Consider the following 25,342-nt stretch of genomic DNA (forward strand, 5'->3'; position numbering starts at 1 on the left):
ACTTAGGGCATCAGCAACTTTGTTCTCTTTGCCTGCTTGATGTTTGATCACGAAGTCAAACCTTTGTATAAATGATAGCTACCGTGCATGCATTCTACTTATGTTCTTTTGAGTTTGCAAGTATTTAAGTGAGAAGTGATCGGTTATAAGAAGAAATTCCTTAGAGAGTAAATAATGCTCCCACTTCTTTGGTTTGCTATTTTTCTCCAAGCAGCTAACAAGAGCATATAATTCCTGCTTGTATGTGCTCCAATTCTGCCTTGATTGACTTAGTGATACTCAATAGGATGTCCTTGTTGTGATAGGGACTCCCAATCCACATGCGTCAACAACCACATCGAAAGGAATTGAGAAGTCTGGAAGTTGAAGAACAGGGCTGGAACTTAGTTTCTGTTTAATATCATCAAAGCTGGTTTTCTGTTTTTCTCCCCAAACAAAGCTTCATTTTTTAAAACAATCAGTTATAAGGGCTGCATGAGAGTTGAACTGGATGAATTTCCTATAATAGGATGCTCAGAAGAGGAAAGCTTGTAATCTAGCAGAGGAGGGAACGGGCCATTGAACAATAGCTTCAATCTTCCTAGGATCCATTTTTATTTGGCTCTGGCCGATTAGAAAACGAAGGAAAGAGTTTCTTTTACAAGGGAAAGGCACTTTTTATGATTGATGTATAGTTCCCCTTCTAATAAAAGCTTGGAACAAGCTTCGAAGATGTTGTAAGTGATCCTCTATACTTTTGTTGTACACTAAAATGTCATCAAAATAGACTCCAATAAATTTGTTTATGAAGGGTTATAGTACTTGGTTCATGAGTCTCATAAACATACTTGGCGCATTTGATAGTCCAAACGACAAGACAAGCCATTCAAACAACCCTTCATTGGACTTGAAGGCCGTTTTCCACTCATCACCCTACCTAATTCGAATCTGATGGTAATCACTCCTCAAGTCTACCTTCGAAAAGATCAATGCTCCTCTAAGTTGATCAAGCAAATCACTAATTCGCAGTATGAGGGAGCGATATTTCACAGTGATCTGATTGATAACTCTACTATCAACACACATCCTCCAACTACCATCCTTCTTAGAGTGAAAAGGGTTGGTTTTGTGTATTAGAATAAAACCACCTCATGCTTTCACAAAATGTGGATAAATCCACTATAGAGGTTATGGTTGCTGGAAATGATTTCTGCTGCAACTTTCATCTTCACTTGAAATTCAAACCCTAATTTCTCAGATTGAATTAAAAATCAAATTGATACCAATTGATGGAGTAAACTAACATGCTACGGAGAAAATCAGAATCAATAAGCACTCTAATTACATTTGATTTGAATTTAAAACATGCTTTAGAAAAACTATTTCACAAAAGGGTTTGTTGAACATAATACCTTTATGAATCTTCTTCTAAACCAGTTGAGCTCCACGAAATGATGCTTCGATCTTCAAGTAGACCACCACAAAGATCTTCTTTGCTATTCTCTTGCTGGGATTGTGTGGTGGAAACACTAAATTACATTTCCCCAGAAGTTGTTGCTCAACACCCATGTTAGTAAACTAGGCATATTGAGGTGGTGTTTGACCCATTAAATGGGGTTAATAAGTCTGAGGTTAATATGTTGGAGCTAGTAAGTTTATGTTTGGGGTGTAGAGTTGTAAGATGGAGTTGATAATCCAAGAAGAAAGTGATTACTGCTAAAAAATGTCTCCCTCCCCTCTTTCCCCTCTCCTCCCAAACCAACCCCTCACCCCTTCCTCCATCCATCCCGTCGGAACTCACCATGCCTCCTCATCTTAACCTTGCCTCCTTCCCTCCTTCCGATCACTCTCTGGTGTCTCTCCCTCCCCTCAGCCTTCAGTGTCCTTCTCGGGTATTCTTCGCCATGGAACTAAAAAGCTATTGCATCCTCGATCACTTCTTCTGTATGTGGTAAGATGGATTCGGTTTCTATGTGGAAAACTTGAAAAGAGGCCAATTCATTTTCCTTTCTTTGGCCTCAGCCCTCTGGCTTCAAGAAAGCTTTTGTAGACTCTTGATTGGCTTAAAATTTGAATTTTTCTTAATAAAGGAAAGAGTAGATCAGAGCTTAATCCATCTAGCCAAATTTCGAGCCAAAGATAAGTGGTTTGTAGAATGTGCAGTTTGGCCTATTTCAGGGGGAAGGAAGAACATCCACATTTCGTATGGTGATGATAAATCCAGATGGCAAGATTCCAAGGACATGATTAGAGTCAACATCCACAACTTCAAAGAGCCCCCTATTCAACAGGTTAGTCTTTCTTCAAAGAAACTTCCTTCTAAACTAGAACAGGTCAGTAATATTAGGCCGTGCCTTCCCCCTTAGGGCCTCATGAAAGAAGTTACTCAGAAGTGTTAAAAGAGAGAAAGGAGTTTCCTTTTTCGGTCTCTAAGTCCTCTAAGATTAATGTCGAATCTCATCCGAAGTCCCCTGTTCCAAATTTGGTAAAACAGAGCAAGCAATCTTTTTGGAATCAGAAGAATCATGAAGTTATCAAAGAAGACTTTAGTAGTTTATGGATCATTTCAAGACTGTTGGTATTTAACGAGTGGAAGGAAATAGCAAGAGAACTAAGTAAGGCCTTCAGAACCAATGTCATTATCAATCCCTTGTTTGCAGACAAAGCTTTAAATTAAGGCCAGTCAAGGTGATTTGAACAATCTGGTTATAACTCAGGGCAAGTGGCAGCTATTCAGTTCTTATCACCTGTTGTTCGAAAAATGGAATCTAATAAGACATGGCATACTCTCAGTAATGAAAGGATTTGGGGGCTAGTTATCAATCAAGAACCTCCCACTAGATTACTAGTGCAGAAACACTTTTGAAGCAATAGGGGCCTATTTTGGTGGTCTTGTATCGATTGCAATAGAAACTCTCAATCTTACCAATTGTTTGGAAGCTAAAATTCAAATAAGAAGAAATCTTAGTGGCTTCATGCCAGCAACCATTGAAATTAAAGATGAAAATCGTGGCAATTTCTACTTAAATTTTGGTGACATCGAATGCCTAGAAGCGTCCTTAAAGTCTTTTGGTAATTTACTTTTTAAGGATTTTTCTAACCCAATAGACTTAGTTCGTTTGAGTCAAGTTATAAAGGACGAAGGTGTCAATTTCCAAATTGTTGTTTCAGATTGGTCCTTCCTTGTTTCTTCTCAGTCCAAGCCAAGTTTCTCAAGAAACCCAAATCCGACTCAAAAAAAGTCTATCTCGAAGCCACAAATCTTGAAAAGAGATGTGAGCACTGCTGAGGAATGTGAAAAGTCACCTCCATTGGAAAGAAACACTGATAAATCAGCCACTCATTCTTTGTTTTTAGCAGTAAAAGCCGAACAGTCATCTGAAAATGGAGAGCTCCCAGTGAAAGAAGTTGAAAAGTCACAGCTTCTTGATGAAAAAACTGAAAAGGCGCCTCGAATAGTCTCCCAACCTACTCCAATCTTTTCGGGAGATCTAGTTGCCAGAGCCCCTTGATTTTCACTTTCTGAAGAAGGCTCTCTCTCCGCCATTAAGAAGAGAGAGATTTTGGAAGGAGGTAATTCAGCCGACATTTCCCCTCTAGAAGTTAAAAAGCCACTCGCACAAAAGAAAGAAAAGTCAATGGGCCTCTGCAACGCGGGAAAATTTAATCCTCGGCAGCCAAAAGTTTTTTATCTAAGCACTAAAGAAGCTCAAACGCCTTTTAAGCCTGCTTCACTCTTCCCCTACCCTTCCTTGAGTAAGTCTTCTTCCCCTGTCTCCGTATAACAGTTGGCTCCTCTGCCATTGTTAGATTCAGTGCCCAACTCAAGCAACCCTGCCCCCTTTCTTGTGCCTTCCCCTCTCCCCTGCATTAAGTCAGCGCCCAGACCTAGTAGACCAACCAAACAGCAATCCAAAGCAAGACACTCCCCACATGCCTCTTTAAATCCTTCCCAAAGCATTTCATCAGAAGAAAGTACTTGAAGGAGTCTTTTAAGAATACTTGCCTCAGAGTAAAGCCAGTGGTTGATCATAATCCGGACTTGCTAGAAGCTAGATGCACTTCTTCTCAAGAACAGTTCCAATATATCAGGTCAGTCCCTCTATCTTCTCACCCTCCCCTCTTTGAACACTCTGCTCTTTCCTTGCCTAATTCAAAGTTCAATTTTCTGAGAGGTTCACCAAGTTCCTCCCCAGGTGTATCTTCAAAAGAAAAGGGTGATGCCTTCATTGAATCCTCTTTCAGCGTGAGTAGTGAAGAAGATGCATGGATCAATACAGATGAGATTCAGAGGATCCGAGGAAAGAAGCTCCTCTTTTAACTGACTTAAATCCCCTGTTCCAGACAGAGGATGAAAAGCCTTCAGAAGCAATAGTATCCGGCACCATTTCTCCAGCCATTCCATTTAATCTTCCAACCTACCTGAAGACCATAGTCACTGATTGCAGATTTATATTGGATTGACAGTCAGTTGCTGAGGCTGCACTCAAAATTTTGGTCCATAAAAATGAAAATTGTGACATGGAACACGAGAGGCCTAAAAGATGCTAATAAGAGATTGGCTCTTAAGCGATTTCTAAAGAAACATAATCCATCAGTAGTTTTAATTCAAGAATCAAAGAAAGAGAGCTTCGAAGCAAGTTTCATCAAATCCCTTTGGAGCTGCAAAGAGATAGGCTTGGATTTTGTTGAATCATATGGAACTTCTAGCGGTTTACTGACAATGTGGGACTTGAGCTTGATTTCTGTGGATGAAACTTTGAAAGGTGGGTATTCTTTATCAATAAAATGCACCATTGTTTGTAAGAAGACTTGTTGGATCACTAATGTTTATGGACTAAATGACCATAAAGAAAGAAAATTTGTTCGTCCAGAACTTCTCTCCCTCTCAGTTTATTGTGAGGAAGCTTGGTGCATCGGTGGAGACTTTAACATCACAAGATGGGCCCATGAGAGATTCCTTTTGGGTAGAAGCATTAAAGGCATGAGGAAATTTAATGACTTCATAGACCAAGCTAAACTTCTGAAGGTCTGGTTGAGAAATGGCAATTTTACTTGGTCAAAGAAGGTGTTTCAGTTTCAAGATCTCTATTAGACCGTTTTTTCATATCTAAAGCATGGGATGAGTTGTTTGAAAACTTTAGAACAAATAGACAAGTCCGTACCTTCTCAGATCACTATCCAATTTTACTAGAAGCTGGTTCATTCAGCTGGAGTCCCTCCCCTTTTAGATTCTGCAACAGTTGGCTGCTCAATAAGGATTGTGTCAAAATCATTGAGATAGCTTGGTTAAATAGTGAAGCTCGTGGTTGGGCTAGTTTTGCCCTTAATCAGAAACTGAAAAAAGTGAAAACAGCAGTCAAGGTGTGGCACTCTAAATTCCAAGAAGATTAAAAAGGAAAGAAGAGGGGTTGTTAGAAGAAATTGAAGAGTGGAATGCTCTTGCCGATAGTTCTACCTTTTCTAGCAGTGAAATTGCAATTAGATCCTCTCTGAAATCCGATTTAATTTCACTCTATACGCTGGAGGAAATTAATCTAATTCAGAAAAGTAAGTTGAACTGGCTCAAGTTGGAAGATGAAAAAACAAGCTTCTTTCATAAATTCCTAGCAACAAAGAAGAGGAGAAACTTCATCTATGAATTAGATGATAAGGGGTGCCAACTAAGTCTTGTATAGAGATTGAAAGCCTAATCCTGAATTTCTATAGTAGCATATTTCTTAAATCTTCAGGGAGGAGACACACTCCTTTAAACCTAGAATGGCCGTGTATCAACTTTAACCAGAATTTGACTTTACAAGCCAAGTTTTCAACTACAGAAATAAAATCAGCCATAAAAAACCTTGAAAAATGCAAAGCCCCTAGCCAGACGGTTTCACCATGGAGTTTTTGTTGAAATTCTGGAACCTGATCAAGTCAAGCTTTCAATCCACCTTTGAGGAATTCTACAAGAATGGTAAGCTTAATGCTTGTATAAAAGAAAACTTTATCTATTTAGTTCAAAAGAAGAAAATAGCAGTTGCAGCCAGTGATTTTAGGCTAATCAGTTTAACTACTGTGATATATAAGGTCATTGCAAAAGTGCTGGCCGAAAGACTAAAATCGGTGACGCCTAATATCATTGCTCCTTCCCAAAGTGCCTTCATTGAAGGCAAATTTTGGATCCCATTCTTATTGCTAACGAAGTAGTGAAAGAATATCGAGTAAAAAAGAAGGGGTGGATTCTCAAACTTGACATGGAAAAGGCTTTCGACCGTGTTGACTGGGATTTCTTAGAAAAAGTATTGAGAAACAAGAATTTCAATCAGAAATGGATAGAGTGGATTATGGGGTGCGTAAAAAATCCAATGTTTTCAGTCTTCATCAACGGTCGACTAAGGGGAAGAGTGGCTGCCACAAGAGGCTTAAGGCAAGGTGATCCCCTCTCACCTTTCCTTTTCCTTCTTGTTAGTGAAGTGTTAAGCGCGTTGGTGTACAAACTTATTCAATCCGGTCTTGTTGAAGGATTTGTGGTCGACAAAGAAAAAATTCATGTTTCCATCCTTCAGTTCGTGGATGACACTTTATTATTTTGTAAGCATGACAACACCATGCTTGAAAAACTTAAGCAAACAGTGGAATTTTTTGAATGGTGTTCGGGTCAGAAAGTGAATTGGGAAAAATCAGCCCTTTATGGTATCAATGTGGATGAAAACGAGCTGATATCCACAGCCGCATCTTTGAATTGTAAGGCTGACCACCTTCCCTTCTCCTACCTAGGGTTGCCTTTAGGTGGTTATCTGAAAAAACTATCCTTTTGACAACCGATTTTGGATAAATTTCAAGCTAAACTGGATAAATGGAAAAGATTCAACCTCTCAAGAGGAGGTAGAGCCACTTTATGCAAGTCAGTCCTATCAAATCTTCCAACTCATTACATGTCCATCTTCCTTATGCCTGAAGGAGTTATTTCAAAAATGGAGAGGATAACAAGGAACTTCTTTTAGGAAGGACATAATGGTAGCAAGTTGAATCACATGGTGAAGTGGGTTTCGATGCAAAAACCCTTTGCGGATGGAGGCCTCAGCCTTGGTGGCTTCAAAACAATGAATTTAGCACTCCTAGCAAAATGGGGGTGGAGATACTTTAACGAGGAAGATTCCTTCTGGGGCTAGATAATCAGAAGTATACATGGCAAAAATTCCTTTAATTGGCACACGGCTGGCAAAGGTGGTAGAAGTTTGAGAAGCCCTTGGGTTAGTATCTCAAAGTCTTGGCTGAAAGTTGAGTCTTTGGCCACATTCAAGCTCGGAAATGGCAGTCGGATTACGTTTTGGTTAGACCCTTGGGAAGAAGTGACTCCCTTCAGCACCTTATTTCCATGTCTTTTCAGAATCACCTTGTTTCCAAATGGTTTAGTAGCTGACCATTGGGACAACCGTTTGGCCTCATGGTCAATCTCCTTCTGCCGTTTACTTAAAGATGAGGAGGTGCTGGCCTTTCAAGAGCTGCTTGGGAAAATTGCAGCAAGAAGAGTCCTAGATGCGTTTGATAAAAGGGTGTGGTCCATTTCAGCCTCGGGTCTTTTCACGGTCAACTCTCTTAAAATCCACCTTTCCCCCTCCTCCCCTTTGGATAAGTCTCTCTTCTTGGCCCTATGGAAGACAAATAGCCCTCGAAGAGTTAGCATTCTCATCTGGATAATGCTTTATGGTCAGCTGAATGTAGCCTCAGTTTTACAAAACAAGTTGCCATCCAACTCCCTCTCTCCTTCAATCTGCCCGTTGTGCCTTCACTCTATCGAAGATCCTCTCCACCTCTTCTTTTCACGCTCATACTCAGCTTGGTGCTGGGAGAAGTTGCTGTCCATCTTCAATCTCTCATGGGTTATGAGCAATGATTTCAGGGGAAACGTGCTGCAACTTCTAGTTGGAACAAGCCTCCATAATTTCAGTCAATTACTTTGGTTTAATGCGGTCAAAGCTCTCTTGGCAGAATTATGGGACGTTTTATGATAAATCTCTTGGGTGTCAAGATCGCCTCGAATCTGCCCGTCGTCATGCTTCTTCTTGGAGTATCCTCTCCAAGCATTTTAATAGCTACAGTTTAACGGATTTCAATCTCAACTGGAGAGCTTTTATCTCCCATCCCAACGGTGGATCTTAGCTTTGCCAGCTGTTTGCTCTCCCTCGTTTAGTTCAACTTTTCTTGTTTTTAGTTTTCCCCCCTTCTTCGGTTGTTTGGACCTAGTTATGTTGTTTGTTTCATGTTTTTGACTTCTCTTCTTAATAGTTTTAATTCTCGTTTCATTGGATGTGATGAGGGCGTTAAGGAGGTGTCAACCTAGTTGAGATGCCCGGGTGCGCTTTCTGATCCTTTTAGTCTTTGCTTTACTTATTGTATAATCCTCTTGTACTTTGGGCTTTAGCTCACATTTGTCTTAATATAATAAATTGTTTCCTTTAAAAAAAAAAAACACTAAACTGAGCTGGTTTTGATAGAACTGAAGAGGGTTTGCTGAGGGTTCCAAATTTTGCAGAATCCATAGCTCATCATTCAGCCTAATACTCCAATTTATAAAGCTTTCAACATGCAATCTCAAAGCTTGCATGAAGGCCAGCTCCTTCATGAATTTAATGGAGATTGAGGGGAATTGGCTGAATAAGGTGCTTGCACCTTTAGTGGAAATTTCCCTTTTGTTTTTCAAATTGTATTTTCAAAATTGATTTCTAAAATCAATTTAATAAATAAAACTAATAAGGGTTGGTACCGCATATGGGCTTAAGCTCGGCCGGATGTGACCCTTTTTTAGTAATTCTTTTATTTGTCGATGCAGTATTTCATATTCTTTGGGGCTTATTCGGCAATGAGATAAATGTGGAAAAGTAGCTCCGGAGATAGATTAATTTGGTGTTAAATGTTTCGCATGGGAGGCAGTCCCTCAAGTTCTTTCATTAGCTGAGGGAATTCAGCAAATAATTCTTGCACTTCCCTTGGAACTTCTTCAGTTTGTTCCTTTATGGATTTTTCAACAAGTCCTAGGATATCAATCTCCCTTTCTTGAATGATTTGCCACTTACAGTGGTAAACAAATGCTTGTTGTCTCCTTTCTTTTTTCTTCATTTCTCCATCTTCAAGTTTCTTATTCAAAGGAAGTAATATCACCTTTTTATCCATCCACAGGAACTCGTATGTGTTTTCTCTCCCTTTATGCAAGGCTCGAGTGTCATATTGCCACAAACTCCCTAAGAGTATGTGACAAACATCCATCTCCATTACATCGCAAATTATTTTGGTGTAAACCAAGACTCTAATTTTGAATCAATATCAATTCTCTCCTCAAATGAGAGAGATGTGCTTTATCTATAGGGAAAATGCTTACACATATGCTGAATAACAACTAACTAACATGTAACTAACTATTTTTAAACTAACTCTTATTCTAACTTGCTTACAAATGCTTCTCAATACACCATATTCCACCCCCTTAAAATCATACTCGACCCCAAGGATGACAATTAGGACGGCAACTGGTAGTCATTAGGGGAAAAATAAAGTTTGAGATCGACAACATTGAATATTGGATTAATATATCATAAGGTAACTCAATGGTAACTTGGTTTAGCCATCGGTCTGTGAATGAGAAGTAGGACTTAAATGCAATCTTCCACTCATCCCTCGACCTCATTCGAATCTGGTGGTATTCACTCTTCAAGTCCTCTTTTGAAAAAATTAAGGCTCCTCTAAGTTGATCAAGCAAATCACTAATTCGCGGTATGGGAAAGCGATATTTCACAATGATCCAGTTGATGACTCTACTATCAACACATATCCTCCGACTACTATTTTTCTTAGGAGTTAAAAGGGCTGGTACTGCACATGGGCTTAAGCTCGGCCGGATGTGACCCTTTTTGAGTAATTCTTCTATTTGTTGATGCAATATATCATATTCTTTAGGACTCATTCGGTAATGAGGTGGAAGAGTAGCTCCCAGAAGTAGATCAATTCGATGCTGAATGTTTCGTATGGGAGGCAGTCCCTCGGGTTCTTTCATTAGCTAAGGGAATTTAACAAATAGTTCTTGCACTTCCCTTGGAACTTCTTCGGTTTGTGCCTTTATGGACTTTTCAACAACAACAAGTCCTAAGATACCAATCTCCCTTTCTTTCAAGAATGTTTTGCCAGTTACAGTGGTAAACAAATGCTTATTGTCCTCTTTCTTTTTTCTTTCACTCCATCTTCAAGTTTCTTGTTCAAAGGGAGTAATACCACCTTTTTATCCATCCATTGGAGTTCGTATGTATTTTCTCTCCCCTTGTGCAAGGCTCGAGTGTCATATTGCCACGATCTCCCTAAAAGTATGTGGCAAACATCCATCTCCATTTCATCGCAAACTATTTGATCTTTATAACCACTTTCAATTGAGAGTGGAACGGTGCAAATTTCAGCTACTTGGGCTTCATCTCCTTTCTTTATGCACCCAATCTTGTAAGGACTAGGATGAGCTTCCACCTTAAGGTTTAGAGCAGCCACCAACTTTTTCGAGACAAAATTTTCGGTACTCCCCCTATCAATAATCACGTTGCACATCTTCCCGTTGATAGTGCATCTAGTTTTGAAAAGACAATGTCTTTGTTAATTGGTGTCTCCCTTTGGGGTGATTAAGACCCTTTGTAGAACACAAGAAACCCTATCTCCTTTGTCCGGTTCAATGAATTCTGCTTCATCTTCATCTTTTAAGCAGGAAACCGTCTTGCGCTGGGGACATGAATTGGAAAGGTGGCCAGCTTGGCCACAACGAAAGCACTTGCCTAAGGAAGGCCGGTTATAAGGATTCTGCTTCTTCCCCTTATTTACAGCTTTTGTCTTTTGTTCCTCAGCCCCTTCTTGGGCCTCTTTATCCTTCCCTATAGCTAAGGAAGGTGGGTTTGACTGGTTTATTGCCTTATTTGCAGCAGTAGGCTTCTTACTCCCAAGGTCCCTTTCTTGATAAGTTCTTGGACCGAATTTCATTTATTTCCTCCACAGTTTTAGCAAAAGAAATGGCTTCAGATAAAAGATGAAAAGATTGTAATTTTACCTTTTGTTTGATGTCCATGCAAAGGCCACCAACAAACCTTGCAATGAGATGTTGCTCGTTCTCCATCAAATTAGTCCTAGGCTCCCAACCAATGGAATTCCTCAATGTATTCAGCAACTGACCGACGGCCTTGTCTGCAGTTTTGGTATTGGCTGTAAAGAGCTTGTTCATAGTAATGAGGGAGAAAGCATTCTTTCATCAACTGCTTCATCTTTTCCCACGACCGAATGGGTCTCTTGCCTAATTTTTGCCGATTAACCTCCATTTGATCCCACCAAGCTGATGCACCAATCTTTAATTTCAATGCCACAAGTTGGACCTTGTTTTCAGGTGTATTCATGTATGCAAAGAAGTGTTCCGTGTTCTTCAACTAATCTAAGAAAGTCTCTATGTCATGTCTTCCATTATAAGTTGGTAAATCAATTTTCATCTTGTAGTCGTGAGGGCATCCTCTAATATCATATCTAGCTTCTCTTCCCCTTCTTGGAAGAAGAAACTCCTCTTCTTGGTCATCTTCACTTGAAGAGTCTGAATTTTGATATTCTTGGTACCTTTCTTGAACAAAATATTGTCTTCTTGGGTTCTCTTGCTGCTGTCTTTGGACTCTTGGAGGTCTTTCTTGAAGATTTTCTATGAATCTTGGTCCTCTCATGCCACGCCTTCCCCTTCTTGCTCCATACCAGTTGAAGACTAGACTTTCTTCATCATCTCGAGGTGGTGCTTCGACGAAATCTATTCTCCTTGAAAGTGCCACTATCAATTCTTGAATAGCAGTCAATGTTTCTTGAATTCCCTCCAATGAATCTTCGACGGACAGCAAGCGTGACATTGTGGTTCATGGAGAGAGGACGGTTGTATCCTCCGCCTCATGTTCTTGCTGTGGATTGTCTCCTCTCGGGTGGAGAACTCTTCTTCCCACCATTTGCCTGGAATCTTGGAGCTGCTCTGGTACCAATTTGGTGTAAACCAAAACTCTAATTTTGAACCAATATCAATTCTCTCCTCAAATGAGAGACAGGTGCTTTATTTATAGGGAAAATGCTTACACGTGCTGAATAACAACTAACTATTTTTAAACTAACTCTTAATTTAATTTGCTTACAAATGCTTCTCAATACACCATATTTGATCTTTATATCCACTCCCAATTGAGAGTGGAATGGTGCAAAATTTAGCTACTTAGGCTTCACCTCCTTTCTTTACCCACCCAATCTTGTAAGGACTAGGATGAGCTTCCACTTTAGGTTTAGAGCAGTCACTAGCTTTTTTCGAAAAAAAAAAAAAAATCGATACTCCCACTATCAATAATCACGTTGCACACCTTCCCATTGATAGTGCATCTAGTTTTGAAAAGACAATGTCTTTGTTGATTGGTGCCTCCCTTTAGGGTGATTAAGACCCTTTATAGAACACAAGAAACCTTATCTCCTTCGTCCGGTTCAATAAATTCTGCTTCATCTTCACTGTTTTCACTACACTCGAACACATTTTCTTCTTCATCTTCTAAGTAGGCAATAGTCTTGCACTTGGCCACAACGAAAGCACTTGCCCAAGGAAGGCAAGTGCTTTTGTTGGCCACAACGAAACACATTTTCTTGCCCAAGGAAGGCCAGTTATAAGGATTCTGCTTCTTCCCCCTGTTTACAGCTTCTGTCTTTTGTTCCTCAGCCCCTTCTTGGGCCTTTTTATCCTTCCCTTTAGCTAAGGAAGGTGGATTTAACTGGTTTACTGCCTTATTCACAGCAGTGGGCTTCTTGGTCCTGGATGCTTCCCAAGGTCCCCTTCTTGATAAGTTCTTGGACCGAATTTCATTCATTTCCTCCACAGTTTTAGCAAAAGAAATGGCTTTGGATAAAAGATGAAAAGGTTGTAATTTCACCTTTTCTTTGATGTCCATGCAAAGGCCACCAACAAACCTTGCAATGAGATGTTGCTCGTTCTCCATCAAATTAGTCCTAGCTCCCAGTCAATGAAATTCCTCAATGTATTCAGCGACTGACAAATGGCCTTGTTTGCAGTTTTAATATTGGTTGTAAAGAACTTGTTCATAGTTATGAGGGAGAAAGCGTTTCTTCATCAACCGTTTCATCTTTTCCCACAATCGAATGGATCTCTTGCCCAATTTTTGCCGATTAACCTCCATTTGATCCCACCAAGCTGATGCACCCGCCTTTAATTTCAATGCCACAAATTGGACCACCTTGTTTTCGAGTGTATTCATGTATGCAAATAAGTGCAGTATTCTTCAACCAATCCAAGAAAGTTCCTATGTCACATCTTCCATTATATGTTGGTAAATCAATTTTCATCTTATAGTCGTGAGGGTCTCCTCTAACATCACTATCTCCTCTTCCTCTTCTTGGTCATCTTCACTTGAAGAGTCTGAATCTTGATATTCTTGGTACTTTCTTGAACAAAATATTGCCTTCTTGGGTTTTCTTGTTGCTGTCTTTGGACTCTTTGAAGTCTTTCTTTAAGATTTGTCATGAATCTTGGTCCTCTCATGCCACACCTTCCCCTTCTTGCACCATACCGGTTGAAGGCTAGACCACCTTCATCATCTCGAGGTGGTGCTTCAATGAACTCTACCCTTCTTGAAAGTGCCACAATCAACGAATCCTCGACGGACAGCAAGCGTGACGTCGTGGTTCTTGGAGAGAGGACAGTTGTGTCCTCCTCTTTTTCTTGCTGTGGGTTGTCTCCTTCTCTCGGGTGGGGGCCTCTTCTTCCCACCATTTGTCCAGAATCTTGGAGCACTCCAATTCGGTGTAAACCAAAGACTATTTTTCTTCATTGGAAATGAAACTCTAACTCCAAAGGGGAGAGGTGATATCTATTTATAGGAAAGATTTACTACAAGCAGTTATCAAAACAACTAACAAATGGCCAACTAATTATTAACAAGCTATCTAACTAAACTTTAAAACAGAAATTGTAAACAACTAACAACTATCAGCTTTATATAGCTAGCTGTACATCATTAGCATATCTATCTTCATTTTGTAATCTTGTCCCTGCTTTTCTTGTTCTTGAAGGCGATATCTTTTGTTAAATTGCGTTTCTTCCAGGTACCATCTATAGAGTTCATTTTCTTTGGAAGAATACTCAAAATCTTGGTCATCTATGTGTGGTTCTTGCAATCTTCGAAAGTGAAACGCCACTTGATTTTTTTTTTTTCCTTGAAACGGAGGCAAAGCTTTTCATTGATGAAATGAAAAGAGACTATCGCTCAAAGTACAATGAGACAAAATAAGCAAGTCCAAGCAAATACAACCAAAATAGCCCAAAGCTGAACATGCCTAGAAAATCATAGCAGATACAATTAAATACAACCCAAGATGGAACAAATTGGTCTTTGAACAAAATTTCCAAACACCACTGAAACTGAAACTCTGTGAACCAGCAAGTGTGTAACGAGAACAACTATTAGAAGAGAAAGCCAGCTTCAACCTCTACTAAACTGATAATAACTAACATTCCATAAAACCATAGGAGCAAACTAACTAGAATACTTGGAAAACCACTTGATTTCTTTCAGGAGAATTAGAATTTCCTCTGTTTTGATTTCTTGCTTGCCTTACGTTAGCTTCTTGGGCTGGAATCCTATTCCTTTCTTCTCCCCTGTTTTCCACATGTCAAGGAGGTTGTGCTACAACGACCATCTCGAATTGCCAAGCCATTATTTCCATTAATTGATGCATATCAACCATGCTCAATCGTATTTCTCCAATTGATCCTTCTATTGCCAACAAACAAATAGTCGTGGATTTTGGAGTCAAGACCTTGGGTTGAATGGTTTGGGGGTTTGCGTCTCTAACCCGGCTACTATTCGCAAAGCGGCTGATGCTCTATCAAGGAAGTTGGGTCTAGAGGAACAGAGAGCAGTGAAAGTGGTGGCGTCGAACATGTTCTCGACACATCAAATAATGGATGTGGACTTAATTCAACAAAAGGTGAATCAGGATCCTTCTCTACAGAAAATCATTCAGGAGATAAGCGAAGACCCGGATAGCCACCCCAAATATGCGATGAAACAGGGGAAGCTCCTGTACAAAAACCGGTTAGTTATCTCAAAACAATTGTCTCTAATTCCAACTTTGTTGCATACTTCCAAGATTCTGTGATGGGAGGACACTCTGGATACCTGAAAACATACAATAGAATGATAGGGAGCTATTTTGGCAAGGAATGAAGAAGGATGTGTAGGCTTATGTTGAGAAGTGCTCCATATGTCAAAAAAAACAAAGTTGAGGCTTTGGCACCAGCAAGCTTACTCCAGCCCTTGCCCATTCCAGACAGAGTGTGGGACGACATCTCGATAGATTTTATTGAAAGGCTGCCCAAATCAGAGGGGAAAGATGTGATACTAGTAGTGGTGGATCAATTGAGTAAATATAGCCATTTCATTGCTCTGAAGCATCCGTTCTCGGTTAAGCAAGTCGCAGCAGAATTCATAAGAGAAGTAGTGAAGTATCATGATTTTCCAAGATCCGTTATTTCAGACAGAGATAAAATTTTCATGTGCTTGTTTTGGAGTGAACTATTTGTCATCCAAGGAACGAAATTGAGGAAAAGCACGACATTCTACCCATAAACAGATGGACAGACTGAGATTGTTAACAAGTATTTGGAAACTTATCTGAGGTGCTTTTGCAATGAACAACCCAAGAAGTGGGAGATGGTTGGCCTAGGCAGAATTATGGTATAATACCAACTTTCACATTTCAATCAACACAACCCTGTTTAGTATCGTGATCGGGCAACCACCTCCTCCAATTATTGGCTATTGAGATAGGAAGACACCTCAATGCACCTACAAACAACAATTAATTGAAAGAGATTTAGCCTTGTTAAAGTTGAAATATCAGCTAGTGTTGGCCCAAAACTGAATGTGTAAGTATGCTAATAGAAAAAAGGAGGGAAGTGGAATTTGAAATGGGCAGCCATGTGCATCTTAAAATTAAACCCTACAGATAGAAGTCTTTTGCAAAGAAGAGATGTGAGAAGTTGTCCCCACAGTATTTTGGGTCGCAAGAAATAATGAGAGAATTGGACCCGTGGCCTATCATTTGGCATTACCCTTAGCGGCAACCATACATGATCTTTTTCATGTATCTCAACAAAAGAAGGCAGTAACCACTGACAACGTGATCCAGAAAGAAGCTCCAACATTGACAGAAGAATTTGAGTGGAATGCTGAACCAGAGCAAGTGTTGAGGGTACGACGGAATGCTAAGGAGAAATGCCAAAAGTGGTTAGTAAAATGCACTAACAAACCTGAAAGTGATGCTACATGGGAAGCAATGGAGATGATGAAGAGCCAATTCCCGGATGCTCACCTTGAAGACAAGGTGAATTTTCAGATGGGGTAATGTAAGACCTCCAATTATGAAAGTGTATGAGAGGAAGAAGTGCAAAAAGGGAATTGTGGAAGCTAAAAGGAAGGAGGGGACCAACGAAGGGGGACCACTGGAGGAAATAACCGTTAGAGGCGGCAGAGGCGCGTAGCGGAGCAGTGTAAGGGGGAACCAATGAAAAGGGGTATTTGTAGGGTTTGGGGAAGGGTAGGAGGGGGGAATGTTTTTGTAAAGAGTAAGAACTTTTGGGAGAGACGACCTCCCGAATAGCCGGATATCTTTTTCTTTTCGTTCGTTGCTTGTTCTTCTTATCGTGTATCTGTGAGTTGGAAACTCTTGTTTTGGTTTGAGGTTGCTTGATATTAATCTTATATCTCAGGGGAGTTTGAAAACCTTGATTTCTAAGTGTAGGGTATCTTGTTTGGAAGTGTTTGTGTTTGTTTATTGTGTAGGTGAACCGGATACCTAACAAATACCTTATTGTGCCCTGATCCTACCACATTAGGAAGTTAATGGAAAAACTTAATTTTTTTACAATAACTCAATCAAACACAACCTATTCAGTGAGTATTGTGAGCCGGTATGTGTCTTGTCCTACAGTTGATCATTGTGCATTGAATAGATTATATGTTATTTGAAGGTTGCTCCCAAGAGTGGTTTATTATATAAAGATTATGGTCATACAACTATTGAATGCTTATTTGGCACTGATTGGGCAGTATCTAAGGAAGATAGGAGATCAACTTCAAGATATTATGTTTTTATTGGTGGTAACTTGGATTCCTGGAAAGGTAAGAAACAAAATATGGTGATACGTTCAAGTGCCGAATCAGAATATGGTGCAATGGCATAGTCTCTGTGAATTGGTTTGAATATATTGACTTTTTGTTGAATTGGGATTTGACATCACAACACCGACTAAATTGTGATGTGATAGTCAAGCAACAATTCATACTGCATCTAATCCAATATTCCGCGAGAAGACTAAACATATTGAAGTCGGTTGTCATTTCATACGTAAGAAAATGTAACAAGGTTTGGTATCTACAGGATAAGTGAAGAGTGAAGACTCAAACAACTGAGAGATATCTTCACGAAAGCATTAAATGTATCATGTATAAATTATCTATGTAACAAGTTGGGTATGATTGACATATATGCTCCAAGTTGGGGGGAAGTTTTATAGCTTATAGTGCTAATTTTAGTATTTTAATACTATTGCAAATATCTTTGTTATATTGTCCTCTATTGTCTTTTTACCTTCTCCTACTTAGGTTACTCTTGTACACATAATATAGATATATATCTATTCAATGAATGGAATAGATTATTCTAATTCTCTTAAAATTTAGAGTTTTACAAACATCAATGACGAACTATTCACTTCGGATGCATCCTCTATAGATCATCATGAATAATAATCTTCTAACTATAGCAGCAATTCAACAAAAATAACAAAGTTATTAAAGTAAATATCACACATATACCAGCTAAAGTGAATTTGAATTAATTTTTGCATCTCATCTATTATTGTTTCCTTCAGTCATATTATTCTCCTTCATTCTATTATTCCTTCTTATCGTTAGGTTCTTACCTGTTTTAGTTCCTTTCTACCTTTAAATCTACGGCTGTACATTAGTATGAAATATCCTACTCTTGCAAAAATAACATCAACAATAAAAAGAAATCACAAAAGGATATTCCTTGCGCCACCCCTTTTCATTCGCTTGATCGATGAGGTTTTGCAGCAAAGAAATTTCTCTTGAGAGCCACTGAAAAAGAATCATAGCACCATGTTGACAGACCAAGTTATCAAAATAAAGATGTGAAAAAGGACTTGGCATTCCAGTCATGAGACCACAAATTTCATACACAACAAATTGTTCAACGAAGCTCATGAGACCAGAAAATTTCATACTAAATGATGACTTTAGCACAGTACGGAAATTGAAATACTACATCAGATGAGCATGGTGGTTGGCATGCATATATATTCTAGAGTGCTTTTGATCTTATGGCCTTAGTGAAATGCACTTGAAAAGTTCATTATTTGCCTTCAATTTAGAATTGTTTTAACTTAATATTATTAGATTTCATGTTGTTTCCTAGTGATTTTCAGGAGTTAAACAAAGGATTTGGAGTTCAATAGAGTTAAAACGGTCCATTTTTGCACAATAAAGACAAGAGGCTAATTCTCCAAAGTAGGGACGAAAAGAAGGTTAAAAGTACCCAAGAAGGAATGTCGCAGCGCTCCACAGCGCTTCGTGTGGCGCCCAATCCCAAAGCTGCACAATAGTGTAGTGATGCGGTGCCATTTATGGCAATGCGGCGCTGCAGCAGATCCACGCAAGGAAGATTTTTCTTCGACAATGTTGCCGCGCCATAGTATTTTTGGAAACTTTATGCTATTTATCCTAAGGTTTTCCAGAAGTTTTGGGTATCGAATCTTGAGGTTTTGGAGGCCAAGAGGGAGTTCTTAGCAGATTTCAGTGGGTCTTCGGTATCGGAAACGATTGGAGAGCGTTGAAGGGACGATTCTACCTTGGAGATGGGACTGCAACAGGGGTTAATGCCTTTCCCTTTTGTGTCTTTGATTCTTCTATGTATTTTTGCATTTTAAGTTTGGTTCTGTCTATAACCCATGTTAGGCTGAGTATCTCATTGTTCTAGGGCTAGATAATTCTTTGAATTGTTTCTAAACACTTTTGTGATCTTAAGTTGAAGGTTTCTCATGCTTTGCTTAATTAACTAGTTTCTTTGCTTAATTAACTAGTTTCAAGAGATTAGTGATTAGTAATTAGGTGCAAGAAAAGATTGAGACTTCAAGTGGATCTTACTCCAACTCTTCTTATTAGTCATACTTTTAATGTTGCTGACATCTTTGTGTATCACGCTCCTGATAACTTTTCTTGGGCTTCATGAACTTGGGGATGAGTTATTTTTGGGGTGGGGCCATTTGTCTATATTTTGGTACAACTGTTTTTCTTTGAGAAGAGTGGTTGGACAGTCAGTACCTTATGGTCAATTTGTGACCAGTGGTTGTTAGGAGTTATGATGGCTGTTACGTTGCTAGGGTTGTTATGGCTATTAAATGCCTAAACACTTCGACCTTTAGCTGTCTTTTGGCTGATCATTAATTAATAAGACAATTTAAAAAATATAACAGAAAATAACAGATTCTTCTGAAGGATTTGCATCATTTTGAACATTTTAATATAATTTTCATGACTGGCACAGCTAATTACTACTTTGACCTTCACAACTTTGTGTTATTGTTTTCTACTTGATGTCACTCGATATATTAAAAGATCACCAACAAGTAAAATTTTAAATAATAAAAACTGCTTGAGGAAACAAAAGTAAAGAAAATGCAAGGCAGCCTTCTGGGTGATGCAAAAATTTGGAGTTATCATCATACGTACATGCTTGGTAATATCCACATGCAAGACCTCAACTTTTCGTTGAACCTCAGCCTACCAAAATAAAAAAAAGAGCGCATATAAATAAGAGAAATAATCTACAACTGGTAAGAGAGAAATAAAGAGCATCTCCACACTAAATTTGGGGAAAATGTTGGCGCTCCATAATTGCAACCAGAAGAAGATAGAGAGGGAGAACACTTCTTATTAACAGTAAACATCACTGCTCTCATATCATCCACATGTTGAAGACCTTGACAAGAATTTAAGTTGCAAAAATCATTGGTAATAAGTTCAAAACCATAGCAAAAACTTTAAAATACTTGAAAAAATCAATAAGGAGAGTATGTCCCCCACCATTTGAGAGAAGTGCATTTGTTTTATACTAAAGATAATCAGTTGCTCATATCCTTCTCCAATGGTAATAACCATTAGCGTTGGGACTTCCCTCAAATTGTCTGATCAAGAAATTGATCAATACTCAACTGGATCACCAAGTACCCTATAGCATGGAGGAAATTCTTTTGAATCCTCCCCTTTGTGATAAGGTCAGAATCAACTGACATTCTTGTTTTGTTGTTTTGTGGAGCATTTGTGATGTAGGAAACTTCTTACAAAGTTGCTGTTGACTCCCATCAATGCTTTAACGAGTTTCAAGTAGGTGATCTCATCATGATTCATCTCAAAAAATCTTGCCTACCTGCGTGCCAATTTTCTAAGTTGGCAAACCATCGAATTGGTACCTTTCCTATTTTACAGAATCTCGGCAATAATGCCTATTGAGTTGATTTGCCTCCAAACATGCGGATCAACTCCTCTTACAACATGATATTGATAGCAATCAAGTAGAACTCTATTATTCAATTCAAGCAAATGCCCTAGGGCAACAGACTCTTCTACCTCCCACTTTCAAGAGAAGAACTCAACATTAACATGAAAAACAGAATACCCCCTCCCTTCCCTCTCTCAGGTTACATATTCTCTTCTCTCTTCTGAACTAACTGTGGTCCCCATCTCTCCCCTATTGGATGTCTCTCCCTTCCCACTAACTGATGTTTTTCCCTTTCTAACCCTACGCTCATATTGAAAATAATCAGTGGCCTAACAGATATCTCTCTCTACCATGCTCCATATGCTTTTACTTTGGCTTCATAACTCATGGACGAGTTTTATTTTTGAGGGGGCCCTAACGTAGGACATCATTAGTTTTTAGAGAACTTTCTCTTCTCTTGTTAAATCTTAGCTTCTTGTATTTTCTTGTTGTAAACTTCTTGTTTCCAGGTGGTTCTTTAAGTCTAACCACGTCCAGTTGGTCGTCCAGCTGTTTAGGACTTCCTCTTGTATTTTTATTTTTTTTTTTAAAAGAAAACAAGTCTCTTTATTCATTAAGAAAATATAGTGAGACTAATGCTCAAATTACAAAGAAGTCATAAGGATCAGTAGGTGCACCCGGGCATCTCAACTAGGTTGACACCCCTTTAGCACCCATCATCACATCTGAACACTAGAAAATCCTCTAAATTAAAGCAATACAAAGGGATACAAATCTAAAAACGAGAAAGAAAAAACCTGTCTCTTATACACATCTAGATGTGTATAAGAGACAGGATCAGTAGGTGCACCCGGGCATCTCAACTAGGTTGACACCCCTTTAGCACCCATCATCACATCTGAACACTAGAAAATCCTCTAAATTAAAGCAATACAAAGGGATACAAATCTAAAAACGAGAAAGAAAAAACCGGCTGGAAAATTAAGGGAAAAGGAACAATCACAGCAAAGAGAACTAACAAATTCCAAGAAATGTGAACTTCAGAAAGCTGGAGAAAGGAATGAATGCCAAAGGAATGAATGCCAATTTAGATTGATTTTCTGACTAGAGTATGCTGCGAAGGAGCTTGAGAGGGAGCACCAAAGAGAGGCCTTCAACTTTGCTGCTTCATATCTTAAGAACCATGGGATTTCCTTATCTTGGAAGACTCTTTGATTCTGCTCAAACCACAATTCAGCTAACACAGCCTTTACAGCATTGACCCACAGAATTTGATGAGTTTTCTTGAGAACAGGCCCTATCAACAGCTGCCAAACATTTAGACTAAAGTCTGCTCCGAAGGTCCAGCTCAAGTTAAAAGACATTGAAGAGCGAAAACCAGCAGCTTTGTGTATAAAGGCAGTCGAAAAAAGGTGCTGGAAGTCTTCCCCATTCTTTTTACACAAAGCACATATATTGGGGGAGATGTAGTGGGAGACCAGCTTCTTTTGCAGCATGCTCGAGCAGTTTAGGGCTCCAAAAACCATTATCTAAAGGACTATATTTATTCTCCTCGGACTTTTTGATTTCCAAAGAGCTTCATTTAGGAGGGGATCAATTTTAGGGGCTTTGCGAAGATAATTGGTTAAGGATTTAACCGAGAAAACTCCATTGGATTCCAAAGACCAAACCTTTGAGTCAGGGCGATCTTGCACCTTTAGGTTAGAAATGAGGCTTAACAAATCTTGAAATTCAATAATCTCTTCATCTTTTAAATGCCTTCTAAAAGAGATGCTCCAAGAGTTAGTGTTGTGATCCCAATGCTCCTTCACAGAACCGTTTGGTTGAGTGGATAATCTGAATAATCTGGAGAATCTGGACAATAAGGGGGATTGCCAAGCCAAGCATCTAACCAGAAAGCAATTTTAAGTCCATTGCCTAAAACAAAAACCAACAGGCTTTCCACTTTCAACCAAGCCCTTGAAATGCTGACTCATGGGCTTCTAAGACTGCTCACTGCCTTACCAGTTGTGTGACTCCCAGAACTGTTACTGCCATGTATACTTTTGACCACTCTGCACCAAAGGGAAGAGCTTTCATGCTGGAATCTCCAGCCCCATTTTGCTAAAAGAGCCAGATTTTTCTCTTTCAAGCCTCCCAAACCAAGGCCACCTTCATGAGATTTAGTCACATGCTCCCATTTGGCTAAATGATTTAGTTTACCCCCCTTTGTGGCCTTCCCAAAAGAAGTTCCTCAATATTTTTTCTAAGATGGATAACACTTTTTTTGGTATCAAGAAGGAAGACATATAGTAAGTGGGAGGTTTGAAAGAACTAACTTACAAAGAGTTGCTCTTCCTCCTCTTGAAATGTTGTGTCTTCTCCATTTGTTAAGAGCGCCTTGAAGTTTATCAATAACTGGCTGCCAGAAAACTGTCTTTTTCGGATAACCACCCAATGGAAGACCGAGATAGAGTAGGGGAAGCTGCTCTGCTTTACAATTGAACTTGGCTGCCCACTTATTCAGCACGTCAAGGTCTATATTTATACCACAAAGAGATGATTTCTCCCAATTAATTTTCTGACCAGAACACCATTCAAAAAGGTCAAGTGTGTTCCGAAGAGAATCTAACATGGCATCATCATATTTGCAAAAGATAAGGGTGTCATCGGCAAATTGCAAAATTGAGACATGGACTTTGTCCTTCCCTACCAAAAAGCCTTCGAAGCATTCTTTCTCATGTAACCGGTTGATTAAGGCATTTAACACTTCTCCCACAAGGATGAAAAGGAAAGGAGAAAAGGGATCTCCTTGCCTGATTCCTCTAGTTGCCACTATCCTTCCACGAGGCCTTCCATTGATAAAGATGGAGAACTTTGTATTGGTGATGCAGCTCAAAATCCAAGAGATCCATTTTGAGCTGAAATTCTTACCAAGTAGGACCTTTTCAAGGAAGGACCAGTCCACTCTATCGAAGGCTTTCTCCAAATTAAGCTTTAGAATCCAACCTTTCTTCCCTTTCGATCTATAATCCTCAACTGCTTCATTTGCAATTAGGATGGGGTCTAGGATCTGTCTTCCCTCAATAAAGACACTTTGAGTAGGGGCTACTATGCTTGACATGATTCTTTTTAGCCTCTCAGCTAAAACTTTTGCAACTATTTTGTACAAGAGGGTTGTGAGACTGATTGGTCTGAAATCTTTGACCTTCACTGCATCGGACTTTTTTGGAATTAGGCAAATAAAGTTCTCTTTAATACACGAATTGAGTTTACCATTGCTGTAGAAATCATCAAACATTTTTATAAGGTTGTTTTTCAGATGAGACCAAAATTGGATGAAGAATTCTGGTGTGAAGCCATCCGGTCCTGGTGCCTTGTTTCTTCCCAACCCTTTCACTGCCAGCTTGATTTCTAAAGTAGAAAAACTTACTAAAGCTGCTCATTTTGGCTTCTTGAGACACTAGACCAGTCAAGGTTAAGGGGAATGGCCCGAGGACCATCACTTTTTGAGTACAATGAGGAGTAAAAGCCCAAAATGATGTCTTCAATGTCCCGGGTGGATCTGGTTGGAAGATCTTGGTCATTGAGCAATTCTGCAATCAATTTTTTTTCTTTTTCTAGCAGAAAGGAATCTGTGGAAGAAAGAGGTATTCTCGTCCCCTTCTTTTAACCATTTTAACTTGCATTTTTGAATGAGACTTCTTTCTTATGCCAGCAGATCTGCTTTCAAGGAATAGGATGCATCATCAACCCTGATCTGTGAAAAAACATCCACTGTCAGTGAGTCTTTTCTTTGAAGTTCATTTAGTAAACTTTCCTCTTTCAGCTTCATCTCTTTCACATATTCATGAAACCATTTCTTAAGAGCTGATTTAGTTTTTCTCAAATTTGTGGAGAGAGTAAAGCCTGCCCACTAATGATTTTCCCCCTTCTTTAGAGATTTTTCAATCAATTTACAGCACTCCTTATTGCTCAACCAGCTATTACAAAAGTGAAACGGTGAAGACCCCCACTCAAATGCTCCTACTAAGGTAAGAGGAAAGTGATCGACATGGCTCTAGCTTGTCTTGCAACCCTTGAATTATCAAAAACATCTTCAGAGATTTGGAAACAACATCTCCTTCCTTAGACCATGTGAATTGGCCATTTGAGAGTGGAATTTCCAGCAGATTGTTTAACCTGATGAACTTGTTGAAATTATTCATATCCCTCGTTGCCTTTCCTACTGGGTATCTCTCATGTCTTCTTCGAATGCTGTTGAAATCCCCACCAATACACCAGGGATCATCTAATTTCTCAGCCAGAGAGGATAATTCAGCCCACAATCTTCTCCTTTCTTGATAATCACAAGGGCCATAGACATTTGTAATCCAGCAAATCTTTTTGTTTATTGTTTGACACTTGATTGAAAGAGAGAATTCATCTTTCGAGATGCTGGAAACTAGAATTTTGCTGTCATCCCACACTGTGAGTAATCCTCCCGATTTTCCTTTAGCTTCAACAAAGGCACATCCTACCTCTTTTGAGCTCCAAAGGCTTTTGATAAAGGAGCCCTCAATTCTGTCTTTTTTTGTTTCTTGAATAAGGACAATATCCGGATTGACTTTTTTCAGAAATCTTTTCAGAAGTAGTCTTTTTGAAGAATCCCCTAAGCCTCTTGTGTCCCAAGTAACAATCTTCATTTTGGACCACCGAGGATTCTTTAATTCTTACCCCTTTGATCAGGCCAAGACGAAGTCACACTCTTTTATGATGGAGTGTAAGGACTGGGGGA

The 25,342-nt window shown here is 39.3% G+C and overlaps 1 protein-coding gene across 1 annotated transcript; it reads right to left on the reverse strand.

Annotated features, from left to right (window-relative positions):
- Nucleotides 1-24,581: 24,581 nt before the first annotated feature.
- Nucleotides 24,582-25,250, reverse strand: LOC120069076. Its single transcript, XM_039020748.1, has one exon. It carries the CDS (start codon nucleotides 25,248-25,250, stop codon nucleotides 24,582-24,584), a length of 669 nt encoding a protein of 222 aa, XP_038876676.1.
- Nucleotides 25,251-25,342: the final 92 nt, after the last annotated feature.

This window comes from Benincasa hispida, unplaced genomic scaffold (genome assembly GCF_009727055.1).
Source record: "Benincasa hispida cultivar B227 unplaced genomic scaffold, ASM972705v1 Contig207, whole genome shotgun sequence".
NCBI classification, from domain to species: Eukaryota; Viridiplantae; Streptophyta; class Magnoliopsida; order Cucurbitales; family Cucurbitaceae; genus Benincasa; species Benincasa hispida.

Bases quoted from the DNA above. Each gene is read 5' to 3' on its own strand.
- LOC120069076 (XM_039020748.1), bottom strand. From the start codon at position 25,250: ATGAAGATTGTTACTTGGGACACAAGAGGCTTAGGGGATTCTTCAAAA.